Source organism: Palaemon carinicauda, chromosome 39 (assembly GCF_036898095.1).
Source record: "Palaemon carinicauda isolate YSFRI2023 chromosome 39, ASM3689809v2, whole genome shotgun sequence".
NCBI lineage: Eukaryota > Metazoa > Arthropoda > Malacostraca > Decapoda > Palaemonidae > Palaemon > Palaemon carinicauda.
In genome coordinates this window covers 13889183-13904182 of record NC_090763.1, presented here as the reverse complement: position 1 = coordinate 13904182, position 15000 = coordinate 13889183, and the positions used below count along the sequence as shown (strand labels likewise).

Sequence of the window (15000 nt, the reverse complement as noted above, 5' to 3'; positions counted from 1 at the left end):
GTCCCGTTCCTGGACATCTTGATTTCTTCTACCAACGAGGGATTTCACACCACTGTCTACACCAAGCCTACAAATCTCGGCATGTGTTTGAATGGCGAGAGTGAATGCCCTGCCCGCTACGAGGCCTTTGTACGCAGGGCCTTGTCACACTGCTCATCATGGACAGACACCCACAAGGAGCTGGAAAGGCCCACACGGGTCCTCATCAATAATGGCTATACCAACAAGCAAGTCCAACGTGAAGTGAGGGTAGCTATTGACAAGTGGTATGGGTCCTCTGCGGTAGAAGGGTCCGACAGCGCCAGCCAGGGGTCCGACAACACCAGAGATAGGTCCGACACCTCCACCAACGGATCTAGTGATATTAAACTATACTACAGAGGCTTCATGCATGCGGAATATCAGCGGGATGAGAAGGCCATCAAAGAAATCATCACCAACAACGTGTCACCTACCGACGAGACCACGAAAGTGAAACTTATCATCTACTATCAGACTGCTAAGACTCGCAGTTTGATTATGAGGAATAATCCAGCGCCCCCTGATAACGACCCTCTGAGGAAGACGAATGTAGTCTACTCCTATCAATGCCCAGTCCAAGGATGCCCCGGCAAATACATCGGTATGACTACAATGAAGCTTTCAAAGAGGATTTCGTGTCACGTCCAACAAGGTGCTATAAGGAATCACACCCTACAGCGACATAACACCCAAATTAGTCGAGCAGACATCGTCGCTAATACCAAGATTATCGGCAGCGCCCCGGACAGCAGGCGCTTACATATATTTGAAGCCCTATTCATCCAGAAAGAGAAACCAGCATTGAATACGACTCAAGAGATGTTTCTCCTGCCATCATGTCGTCGCATTAACGCTAGGAATCAAGAACAGGACCCCCAGAATGATGACAACCCTGATCCTAACACTCCTACAAATGAAGAAATCGTCCGGCCGAGCGCTGATTTTGGCGGCGAGCAAGGTCCGGAATCCCAATCTGCTGAGCGAGAGAGGAGCTTGCCTGACTTTTTGGCTGTCTCGGCGCGCGTCCTGACCAATCAGAATTCAGGATCCCTTCCCACCTCTCAGCCTGGGAGACCAAGCCGAGCTCGTCGTACCTCAGCCACCCGAACCTATAACCTACGCTCGGCCAATCAAAATTTGAGGCCCCTTTCTACGAACCAGCGCCGGGATATATAAGGCCCCTGATCTAGCCACAGCCTCACTTCTCGCCTGAAGACGGAGCAAGCAGTTCCGAAACGCGTCGCGATCTACTCCTGACTTTGTCCTTTATATTTTTCGAGTATTACTTGTACTTGTGTTAAATACATCGAGTCTTAACCTGAACTCTTAACCTGGACTGTATTTTTCACCTACCTGATGAACTTAGCCGACTTGCTAGCTGAATGTAGCAACCCCGAAAAGAGAATTGTCCGTAAAATTGAGAAATTGGACAAGAAATTGAATTCTGCCGATGCAATAATAATAATAATAATAATAATAATAATAATAATAATGAGAAACTACTTCAATTGCTTTCTCTACTCATATGTGCGTTCATGAATGATTTATAGTTTAGAGGAAAAAATGGAAATATTGATATAACTTGTACACCTTATTACCTCTGCCCACGAAGTTGGGAGGAGGTTATGTTTTCGACCCTGTTTGACCGTTTGTTTGTGAACAACTTCCTGGCCGTAATTTTACTCATAGTGTAGTGAAACATTCGGGGATTAATTGTTATGTGGAGACGTGGAAGTGATTCAAGTTTTGAAATATCCTACAGTACCTCAAAGGTCAAGGTCAAGGTCAAGCAAAAGGTCGTTTGTGTGTGAACAAATTTCTGCCACAATTTTAGTAACAGAGTAGTGAACCTTTCAGGGATTAATTGATATGTTGAAATGTGGAAGTGATTAAATTTTTAAATGTCTTAAAGTAGGTCAAAGGTCGAGCAAAAAGTCGTTTGTGTATGAACAAATTCCTGGCCACAATTTTACTCACAGAGTAGTTAAACTTTTATGGATCAATTATGATGTTGAGACGTGGAATTCATTCAATTTTGAAAGTCCAGGGTCAAAGGTTAAGGTCGAGCAAAAGGTCAGAAAATTAGCTGCCATGGCGGAGGTATGCGCTCTACTGAGTGCCCCTCTAGTTTATTGATATATTCAAAATTCTCAGGAATCGTGTCGTCTAAGTAATTTACATCATTAATATTTATTCAAAATATGAAAAAATCAATTAATTTCTGGAGAACCGGATAGAGAGAGAGAGAGAGAGAGAGAGAGAGAGAGAGAGAGAGAGAGAGAGAGAGAGAGAGAGAGAGATAACAAAACATTCAACGTCTGCAATCATGTTTTCTTCAGACAAAGGAGGTTACTTGAAGAAAAACACGAGGAAAACTATTCCACTCAGAACGAAAATACCTTCAACAGAATGAAGCGACCATATAAAGAGAAAAACACATCCATGATACATTAACTGAAGAAAAATACAAATGATTAAATAATGAATTCTATAGTTTTTTGTCCTAACTTCCTTTCCTCACTGGTCTATTTTCCTTTTTGGATCCCTTGGGCTAATAGCATACTGCTCTTCCAACTGGGACTGTAGCATATAAAATAATAATAATAATAATAATAATAATAATAATAATAATAATTTCTCTATTGACTTTCCTGAGTTGGAGATCCATGAGCAACCTCATTGCTAACAATAACAACAACAACAACAACAACAACAACAACAACAACAACAATAATAATAATAATAATAATAAATTTTCAATTGACTATCCTGTGATGGATATCCACGAACAACCTCATTGCTTATAATAACAACATCAACAATAACAACATCATCAAAAACAGCAACAACAACAACAACATCAAAATAAAATTGTCTCTCTACTTACCCTGGTATCGTTAATGCCTGAGAAATCATGGAACTCTTCTCTTGTGATCATGAAAGCAGCCAAGTTGGCAGTGTAGATGGCCAAAAACACCACAGCGAACATGGCCCACATGTTGGCCATAAACCTGAAAGGAAGGAAAAGGGGGTAAATGAAATTTCGAGTGTATGTGATTCGACAATGTAAGGATTGGAAACTATATTTTTAAAATTATGATATACGAAACTGGGAAAATTGGAACATATTTCATTTTAATTGAGATACCAAATTGCGAAGATTGGAAACTTTTAAAATTATGATATCCGAAATCGGGAAAATTGGAACATATTTCATTTTGATTGAGATACCAAAATGCGAAGATTGGAACATATTACATTTTAAAATTAGTAGATCACAACATGCAAAAATTGGAATATATTTTATTTTTAAATTATGAGATACCAAATTGCAAAAAATGGAACATATTTCATTTTAATTGAGATACCAAATTGCGAAAATTGGAACATATTTCATTCTAAAATTAGATCACAACTTGCAAAATTGGAATACAATTTGGAATATATTTCATTTTAATTGAGATACCAATACGCAAAAATTGGAACATATTTCATTTTAAAATTATGATATCCAAAATTGAGAAAATTTGAACATTTTTCATTTTAATTGAGATACCAAAATGCAAAAATTTAACCATATTACATATCAAAATTATGAGATCCCAAAATGCGAAAATTGGAACATATTTCATTATAAAATTGAAATTCCAAAATTGATAAAATTGGCACATATTTCAAAAATACGAAATCCAAAAATGCCAGGATAGGAAACTATTTTTTAATATTGTGAGATTCAAAAATATAAGATTCAGAAAATATATTTAAAAATTGAGAGATCCGGAAATGCAAACACTGGAAACCTATTTCAAAGTTATGATATCCCAAAATAAAAGTATTAGAAAATATATCTAAAAGTTGAGAGTTTAGAAAATGCAAGAATCGGTAACTATATTTCAAAATTGAGAATCCAATATATAAAAATCAGAAAATTCAAAATACGACACCCAACAATACAAGAATTGGAAACTATATCTTAAGACCATGAGATCAGAAAATATTATAATTGGGAAATATATCTTAATGTTGTGCATTACAAAAATGTACATTCGGTATTTGTGACGATTCTTGATGCATTTATAACGACCAGCCCGCGGTCCGTCTATCATTCTCCAAATGACAACAACAACAACATAATCAATATTAAAATTTCTTAAATTAAAGTCGATATAACTTCCTGTCAATACTAGGACTGTATTTGTGTTCGTAGTCTGCTCAACTATAGTCCATTTCTTTTAGCGAGTCATATTTGCACCGACTCGCAGCAGTGCCCTTTTAGCTCGGAAAAGTTTCCTGATCGCTGATTGGTTGGACAAGATAATTCTACCCAATCAGCGACCAGGAAGCTTTTCCGAGCTAAAAGGGCAACGTTGCGAGTCGGTGCAAATATGACTCGCTAAAAGAAATGGACTATAGTACACCATTCTTTCCATTGTTATTGCACTAGTATATAAAATTTCGAAAATGAACAAACTTGTACTAGCTTGTAAATACAAATGGGGGAGAGGCCCTGTGCTTCAATGGTCGTAGAGATGATGATGATGATCATGAAATACAAATATTGTATAATGCAGTTCTTATTCATAATTTTTTTTTTAAAGATTTTTAAAAATAGATATACCCATATTATGGATAAAATAGTTATCAGAAAATTCTTCCAAATTTTTAAAAATGTTCAGACCTGTAATTTCTTGAAAATACATATACCCAAAATTTTGGTAAAGTAATTATCAATATAAAAAAAAAAATATCTTCTAAATTTTTCATATTGCCTTTATCTTTAAGGCCAGTAGCCATCATCCAACATTTCAGCTTTCTTACACACATATAACTTTATCACTTTATCATCTATCATAAAATTTAATACATCTCCATTAAACACCCATTAACTCCCGAATCACTCATAACAGCTTCAATTTCATTACAAACCACATATCTAATCACGTTCAACGTTCAATGATAATCTTCATGATATCTACTTTTTAAGTTCTGCAAAGAATTTTCTTTTCGATTGCCATATGTGGATGAGATCATGATGATGGGTAGATGGAGATGGTTTGTGCATGTCCTTCGCACTCCCCAAAAGAGATTGGTTCACCAAACGTTTAGCTGGGCTCCACAAGGCACTAGAAGAGTTGGAAGACCCAGGCCTTCCTGGCTGAAGACTACGAAGCGTGAAATAGAAGATGATGAATGGAGAAGTATTGAATTAAAAGCTCACGATAGAGAATACTGGCGAAATCTAACCGAAGGCCTTTGCGTCAATAGGCCTAGGAGGAGATAATGATGATGATGGTGATTACGATGATGATGATGACCTTATCCTCGCCCTCATTGAAGACTAAGCTGCGTCAATAGAAAAGCAAAATGCAACAAACCCAGACGGGTTCAATATGGGAAGTAGCCAAGTTCGGAAAATAATAAGACATAAAAAGTCAGACACCACATTTCTTTGATTTCTGGCTCATTCTTGCATAAAACCAGTTGCTCTTACAACATTCACTCACATCAACAAAAATACCAACTACGATTTATTCAGCAACAGCCATATTGCATCCTCATAACAGTTATTTCATTCAATTCTTATCCAGCTTATTAAGACTTATCAAGATTCCAGCATACTGTGCAGTACGAGAGAATGTCTTTATCTTATGAAATTTACAGAATAAAGACATTTTCCGACACTGCACAGTGCACTGAATACAGATATTCTCAGACACTCGTTAAACTATCGAATAATATTTACACACACACACACACACACACACACACACACACACACATATATATATATATATATATATATATATATAATACTTCCCGTTTAGCTTTTTTTTATCTAAAGCCCAACCGTTCCTAGTATTTCATGTATCTTTTCATAACTGTATATCTTAAACCATGCCGATCTTTATCAACCTTTCTAATCTCTTGAACATATCAATCTACTTTCCCATCTGCCATACTTGATTCGCACATCCATCTCCTTTCCAAGATACTTTGTAATACAGAATCTGATGACGGTTGCAGCGTAGAAGAAAACGGAGAAAGGTCCAACTCTTTTTATTTGTGTTTCTTGCGCCACGTGCATTACAGTTACACTTTTCTCCTCTACTTTGTCATCTTTCAATAGAGAATGAGGCATTTATGTCTTTCCACAATTTTTCTTTTGAATTGCACTTTGAAAGAACCTAGTTTTATTACATAGGCAGCAGCGAAAATCACTAATTGGTTGATTAATTTGAAGTTTTCTGGCATCCTGACATTTAAGGTCATTGACGCAAATCACTGAGAACTATATAATATTACATAGGTAATCCCCCCAAGGGATTTTTAAAATTATATTAGAGGCTCTTCTAATATACATTTGTCACTAAAATTTTATCAAATTTGTGAAAAAAAAAAATTAGAATTGCTAACACTAAAGAGCCTTACAAAAAAAAAAAAAAAAAAAAACCCTGCAACCGATAATAAAAAATCTTTGAAAATCTTCTAAATTACCACTTAACTTTTTTTTCCATAAAACTCTCAGGTCCTTCTAATATACAGTATATTTCAGTCAAAAAAAAAAAAAAAAAAAAAAAAAAATCTTCTAAATTACCACTTAACTTTTTTTCCTTAATACTCTCAGCTCCTCAAATTACTTCCACCCCAGAGCATCTTCCCCTTCTCTCTTTGAATTTCTCGCTCATATTTCCCCCCAAAACCTCTCATTAGCTCTCATGTCCTAAACCCAAAGCTATTAACCTCTTCACTCTTCCCCATCTGTTGCGTTTCTTCCTCGGTCTCTCTATTGATATTCAAATGAATCTCTCTTGCAAGTCCTGTCTCTTGATTTACTAATAGATGTACAATTTTACTCTTATTCCTTATGTATTTTATTAAAAAAAAAATAAATCATCATCATCATCTCCTCAATTAGATTTCGCCAGTCGTCTCTATCTTGAGCTTTTAATTCAATACTTCTCCATTCATTATCTCCTACTTCGTGCTTTATAGTCCTCAGCCATGTAAGCCTGGGTCTTCAACTCTTCCAGTGCCTTGTGGTTTGAAGTAATAATATAATAATAATAATAATAATAATAATAATAATAATAATAATAATAATAATAATCATTATCTTCTCCTACGCATATTGACGCAAAGGACCTTGGTTAGATCTCACCAGTCGTCTCTGTCTTGAGCTTTTAATTCAATACTTCTCCATTCATCATCTCCTACTTTGCGCTTTATAGTCCTCAGCCATGTAGGCCTGGGTTCTTCCGACTCTTCTAATGTCTTGCGGATCACAGCTGAACGTTTTGGTGAATTAATTTCTCTTGGGGAGTGCGAAGAGCATACCCAAACCATCTCCATCTATCCTTCACCATGATCTCATCCACATATGGCACTCGAGTAATCTCTTATAGTTTCATTTCTAATCCTGTCCTGCCATTTTACTAATAGATGTACAATTTTACTCTTATTCCTTATGTATTCAATTGCATAATTAAAAATAATTGACTCATTTCTCCTTCATTTTATGCTGATCTTGACATTCTTTGATTTAAAGCAAATATCTTCATGAAAAACAATAACAATAAACAATAACTATATGCAATAATATATAATGTCGGTAGACCCTATTTTGGTAATTAATCTTTTGTTTCAAATAATTTTTTTTTTACTAATATTTGTATCTCATCATTCATAAAAAAAAGAAAAAAGAGAGAGAGATAATTAGGTCATTTGATCTTTCTTATATTACTGCTAAATCAGTTAGAAATAAAATCACAGGAGAAGTAGATAATTAATTAATTTATTACTTATTTGTAAGAACCCTGTAATTTCTATTCGGAAGGAAATAGATATAACTAACAGTATATCAATAATATATATATATATATATATATATATATATATATATATACAGTATATATATATATATATATAGATAGCTATACTGTATATATATACACACAATATATATATATATATATATATATATATATATACATGTATATATATACACACACACATATATATATATATATACTGTGTATATATATACATACATATATATAAATAAATAAATAAATATATATAGATTATATATATATATATATATATATATATATATACTGTGTATATACATATATGCATATATATATATATATATATATATATATATATATATATATATATATATATATATATAATCTATTGTCTTTATCAATCACAATTTTCATCTGGAAATCTATAAATGAATAAATAAAACCTTAGATAACTTGGGGCCCAACTAAGAAAAAAAAAAACCTATCGTAATAAAAAAAAACCTGAAAATATATATGTAAAAAAGTTGCCGTTTGGTGAAATTTTAATTATGGAGTAAGATTGAAAGTGTTAAAGAGAAACTTGAAAACATATTTGAAATTATAACAGCATAATGCAATGGAATAAAATACATGCTGATATAAATGTCAATAAATATTTTACAAAAGATAAAAATGATATGCTGCTGCATGTCAATAAATATTTTATAAAAGATAAAATTATATGGATACATATAAATATTTTATAAAAGATAAAATCATATGCTGCTCCATGTCAATAAATATCTTATAAAGATGAAAATTATATGCATAACAATCAATATTTTATAAAAGATAAAATTATAGTGTCAATAAATATTTTGTAAAAAAAAAAAATAAAATTATATGCATATCAATAAACATTTTGTAAAAAATACAATGTACTAAAAAGAAAGGCATTATGAGTAATAATATATATATATATATATATATATATATATATATATATATGTATATATATATGTATATATATATGTATATATATACATATATATATACATTATATATATATATATATATATATATATATATATATATATATATATATATATATTGAAATTATGGTGAAATTAAAAAAATGTTAATATTGTAAAAAAAAATTCAAATTAAATAAAAAAACTACGCTATAATAATTAAATAAAATCAATGCATATCTGAGTAAAATAGCTACAGAACACCATCATTTATAGTATAGACATCAAGGAACTTCCAAGTATCACACCAGAAATGGATTTTAAGAAACACTGGTTCCGCTAATGGTAAAGTTGGTTAATAACGTTCCAAACGCTTAACGAATCCCTAGTCTCAGGCCAAATTTACAACTTTATCTCAAGAACATTTAAAAAAAAAAAAAAAGAATCTCGAAAGTTGGATGAAACTTTCAAACAGAAGTTTCATAATCTTATTTTCAGTTCTTAATTAGTTGATATTTTTTCCCCCTTTGGTTTAATTTACCGTGTAAATTAGATGATATGAACACCTGTTATGAAGAGATGAACATCATGTTGGAAGACATAAGATGAAGATGGAAGTTCCGCTGAGAAAGAAGACGACGACCAAGAAAGATGGCGTGATTGTGTTGGGGAAGATTTGCTATGGAAAAGTATTGACGAAAACGAAGTACAGAACGGAAATCGATGGTGACCACTTGTTCATAACGACGACCCCATATAAAAATATGGTTAAAGCTGAGAAGAAGAAGAAGAAGAGGCGAAGAAGAAGAGGCGGAGAAGAAGAAGAAGAGGAGGAGGAGGAGGAGGGAGGAAGAAGAAGAGGAGGAGGAGAAGGAGCAGCAGGGAAGAAGAAGACGAAGAAGAAGAAGAAGAGGAGGAGGAGGAAAAGAATTTACCGTGTAATGTACGATCCAAAAATAGAGTTAAATAGACCAACAAAGATGTTAGTTTTTAACATTTAAAATGCTAAATGTGTCTGGTTTCAGTTCAAGTATCATAAGAAGAGACGCTCACCAGAACGTCAGCCGGGAAAGCCCAAACCCCAACTAGCCTGGGTGCCATAATCAAGCAGTAACTTTCTTAGCAGACAGCTTAAATTCACGGTCATGGCTGGGTTCAACATGTTACCACGTGAATGCAAGGCGAACGCATTACTATTGCAAGTCTCAATTTCATCCGTAAATTCTAAGGTTTAAATTCCGCTCATGAACAAGCAAGGGACAGTGACAATGCCCTCGAGGCTGACCACGTACATATATGATCAGATGCTAACCTTCCTCTCTATCAAGCTAGGACCAAGGAGGGCCAGGCAATGGCTGGTGATGACTCAGTAGGTAAACCTATAAGCTACCTCAAAACCCACATCCTTAGCTTACAAATACGGTGAGGTTGTAGACACTCATCACCATCATCATCATCTCCTACGCCTATTGACGCAAAGGGCCTCGGTTAGATTACGTCAGTCGTCTCTATCTTGAGCTTTTAAATTCAATACTACTCCATTCATCATCATCATCTACTTCACACTCCATAATCCTTAGCCATGTAGGCCTGGGTCTTCCAACTCTTCTAGTGCGTTGTGGAGCCCAGCTGAACGTTCGATGAATTTAATCTCTCTTGGGGAGTGCGAAGACCATGCCCAAGCCATCTCCATCTACCCCTCATCACGATCTCATCCACATATGGCACACGAGTAATCTCTCTTATAGTTTCATTTCTAATCCTGTCCTGCTATTCAACTCCCATTATCCTACAAGAAACTCGAACCCCAGTCAGGCAGAACATCGGGCAGGGACGTTTCCAATAGGCCACAACAAGCCTCATTCCTCCTTCGACGAATCCACATTCATATCCAAATATAAAATTATGAGCAAATTACCAATTCAATCCGAAATTGCTCGTCCAACGATGGCAATCAATCACAAATGAATTCTGATGGGAGAAGCTCAGTCGAATTGGGTTTCAGAATGATCTCCGTAAATGGAGCGAGGGAAAAAACCCAGCTTAAACTGGTTCTCGAAACCTGATGACATTTCGAGTGATCGGTTTGTTTTGTGCTTGCGTCACATCGGGACGTTCTGGTGACTGATAATTTCCAATTACGGATAGAAGATATTTTTATTTATATATAGTAATGGATAAATTACTATTTTTGCTTTATAATCTTATCTACTTCAATTGGGTAGAAATTTTACTTATAAATAATAATGGATAAAATACTACCTTTCCTTTGTAATCTTAACCACTTTAACTGGGTAGAAAGACGTAAGTTTATTTTACAGGTTTTAACTGGGTATTACCACTACCGGGATACATCAATAGAAATAATAAAAATATCTCCCGTATAATAAAGAGATACGTTCCTTTTTGTCGATATATATATATATATATATATATATATATATATATATATATATATATATCCAAACAAGCCATATATTTTTATACATTGTCTGGATTCTCTTAACGACCTCGGAATGAGAGCCCCAGGCGAAATCACACAAAGACAACAGCTTCTGACCGAAGAATAAAAGGGCTTGTGCGCGTAGCTTGTGACATCAGCCAACTAAGAAGTAATGTTTATTATCAGTAAAAACAAACGCGAAAACCTTACATGTAAGATTCCCAGATCGTAACTTTTCCAAAATAATACAGTTTCCAAGTTTTGTCTCACAACACCACATAACTTCAGATTAGTGTTCCTAATTGTAAAACCTATTTATCACCTGGCAAAACATAAATTTTAGACGTAGGGTTTAGGTGTAATATGGCTTTATGAATTATTAGGGATGCTTTTTCGAAATTTACATATTAGTTTTTATTACGGAGTACTGAACTAATCCCTGAAGGAGCCCACGTGTAATGAGAAGATAAAATATCTAAAAGTTTTATAGGTTTAAAGGTCCCTCATGAATGGCAGAGGCAAGGGACAGTGATAATTCCCTAGCAGGACAATGCTCTAGAGTCTAGACTCTAGACAGTCTATAGACTGACCATATATCCATATGATCAGTACAACGAGGCCCCTCTCCACCCAAGCTAGGACTAGGGAGCGCCAGGCAATGGATGTTGGTGACTCAGCATGTAAACCTATAGGCTCCCCCAAACACCCCATTTTAAACTCGCAAGGATGAGGAGGTTACAGGCACTATAAAAAAAAAAAAAAAAAAAAAAAAAAACTATCGACCTTGAGTGGGTCTAAAACATCATGATGTCCAGCAGATCGCTAGACGGGAACCTTTCCAATAGGCTATCGATGAATGTGTGGTAGATTTGATGCCCAAATGATTAGCTCAGATAGAAGTTTACACCTAGAAATTGATGTTTCATCTACAAATGAGGTTAAAATGTTATAAGAATTCGTTTTACCCGACTGCATATACTTTGCCTTTTTGCACAGTTGGATTCATGAATAAGTTATAACGATACGAGGCAATAAAACCCTGACGTGGAAATCCTGGTTCAAGGTAAATTGTGTAAGTAGCCTGCATGGGATATATTTTTGGTATAGCTCAACAACAACTTAATAAGATACCAAAATTTATGTAATATTTTTCTTATCTCCCTTATTTCCATGCTGGCCAGCTCAAGGGGTAAAAGACCAGTAACGACACTGCATAAAAAGAAGTACATGCGTCTCCGAATCTTCACTTAATGTGTCTGACATCTGACAAGGTTTGCAAGTCCAAGATTTGCCTGGCGAGTCATATCGATGCAAGCAAGACGGGAGTATTCACACATTTAACATCGATTCTGAGTGGGGATACCACAACGTGGTGAAAGGGTTTGTGTATCGTTATGATCAGCAATGCTGTACTAGTTAGGGCCATCCATACTAGGTTCGCTTGCTGTGAACAATCACGCAAAAGTCCCCCCATCATGACCAATGGGCAGTCGGCTAGCGTGATAATGAAAACTGGCCAAGCCCATGGCATGAATAAGGACATATCTGAGGCTTTTGTCCTGCAGTGGACTAGAAACGGCGGCATTAATTGCCGAGAAATTTTAATGTAGTCATCGGTAACGATGAACTGCTGTTAATCAGTTAGCTATAATATTCTTACTTAATTATAACGATGACATTTAGTAAACATTTTTATGCCACACCTTGGGATTCCTTCAAGTTTCCTTAACTTGTCAAAATGTATACCATAATCCCTGAAGGAAACTTGGACATGGACACTTCAGAAATTTCTCTAGGATCTCTAGAATCAATCGCCCATTCTACAAGATTCACTTTTAATCATTTCACTTTCAAAGCTTGGGAGTATAAATTATTCTTTACCTGAAGCTGAAATAAAAATCAGTTACAGATCGAAATAACATTTCACAATTCCCTTATATAATAAATTACATATAAATAATCGTTAAAGTATTCTTATTTATTGTTCATAAACCATCTTTTAAATAAAAATAATACACACTATTGTTTTACTGTAGTTCACTTAATAAATAAATAATAACTTCCATTAACAAAAGCTGTTAAGCCGGAGGTAACATATTTACTAATTTTCATATCATATTAAGTTCAGGAAAAAAACTTTTCCAGAGAGAGAAGTTTTTCTTGTCCATTTGAAACGTCATTTTTTATAAAGCTACTCCGTATAAATATTTGTGTCCATTCTAATATCATTGTTTCGGAGAGTAGGCCTAATGATTTACGGAAGTAGGCCTACTGCTAATTATCCTTTTGAAGAGGGAAACTTCCAATAACTGGATGAATATCAATATCAATTCAAAATTTCCTTTTTAGAAAACTAACTCAAATATAACATAACATAGATAATGTTCTGACATAAGTTTTGAAATTTTACACCCAGTCTGTCCCAAATAAACTACAAAGACTCATCATTTTCCATCAGATATCTATATAAAAATTTGACACATTATTACTTTCCTTAGATCATATCCTATTCAGCTTGTTTACTTCTTTATCCTTATTTTTTTTGGGGGGGGGGGGGTCGGTTGGAAGGATTCAATTTTGGGGAGGCTTATTAGGCAAGTCCATAACCTTTCCGGACTATTCAATCACTGCAGTCAAGACGTGATAAGCCTATTGACCTCCATCTAAATCGTACAGCCCCTTTTCGCCCCATCTAAGATTATGAGGAACCAGGCCATGGCTACTAAACTCAATTTCTTTTAATGAAGTGCATTTGCACTGATTCGCAGGGGTACCCTTTTAGCTCGGGAAAGTTTCCTGATAGCTGATTGGTTGGACAAAATAATTCTAACCAATCAGCGATTGGGAAACTTTTCAGAGCTAAAAGGGCATCCCTGCGAGTCAGTGCAAATGCGCCTCATTAAAAAAAATAGTATAGGATATATTCAGGGAAATGCCAAAAGGCTAATAATAATAATAATAATAATAATAATAATGAAGCTATCACGTTAGAGCAGGTTTTGAGCTCTAATTCGAGTACCTGACGAGCCTTTCTAACAACGATATAGGGACATGAAACACACCGTAAAGAATGACAAGAGGCTACTACTACTACTACTACTACTACTACTACTACTACTAATAATAATAATAATGATAAGGAATGTAGAATGTAAGGAATGCCTATACTCGATTTTTTTTTTTTTTTTTAATGAGGCGCATTTGCACTGACTTGCAGCGGTGCCCTTTTAGGTCGAAAATTTTTCCTGCTATCTGATTAGTTAGAATTATCTTGTCCAACCAATCAGCGATCAGGAAACTTTTCCAAGCTAAAAGGGCACCCCTGCGAGTCGGTGCAAATCTGCCTCACTAAAAAGAATTGACAATAGTATGTATGACCCTACCTTGCCGTGAATCCCCTTGGGCAATCCACATGGACGGCAGCTTGGAAGAGGACAGCCCAGACCAACCAGTAGGTTCTGAAGAGTGAAAACTTGTGATCTCTGGGTGGCGCCATCTGTTGGGAGAAAAAGAAAATGTACAGTGTATCTTTGAATCTTGCACTTTTCATTTATAGAAAACTCTGTTTTAGGACTCTAGACAACTCACTTTTCTTTTATAGTAAACCCTGTATTAAGATTATATATTCCGGACTTTTGAAGGATTAAATGAATATGAAAAGTGGGGTTTCATGTGTAAAAACTTGTGATCTGTGCGGCGCCATCTGTTGAGAGAAAAATGTACAGCCTGTCTTTGAATCATGAGAAGTCAAACACTATCCTTCTTAACAGAAAACCTT

At 34.9% G+C, this 15000-nt stretch overlaps 1 protein-coding gene across 1 annotated transcript in view; it reads right to left on the bottom strand.

Moving 5' to 3' along the window:
• Window positions 1-15000, bottom strand: part of LOC137631261 (uncharacterized) — a 775190-nt gene that overhangs the window by 156864 nt on the left and 603326 nt on the right. The window contains exons 21-22 of the mRNA XM_068363044.1: window positions 14606-14718; window positions 2909-3032 (exon numbers count right to left, since the gene is read on the bottom strand). Coding sequence (XP_068219145.1) covers window positions 2909-3032; window positions 14606-14718 — 237 coding nt within the window. The remainder of the gene's footprint in view (window positions 1-2908; window positions 3033-14605; window positions 14719-15000) is intronic.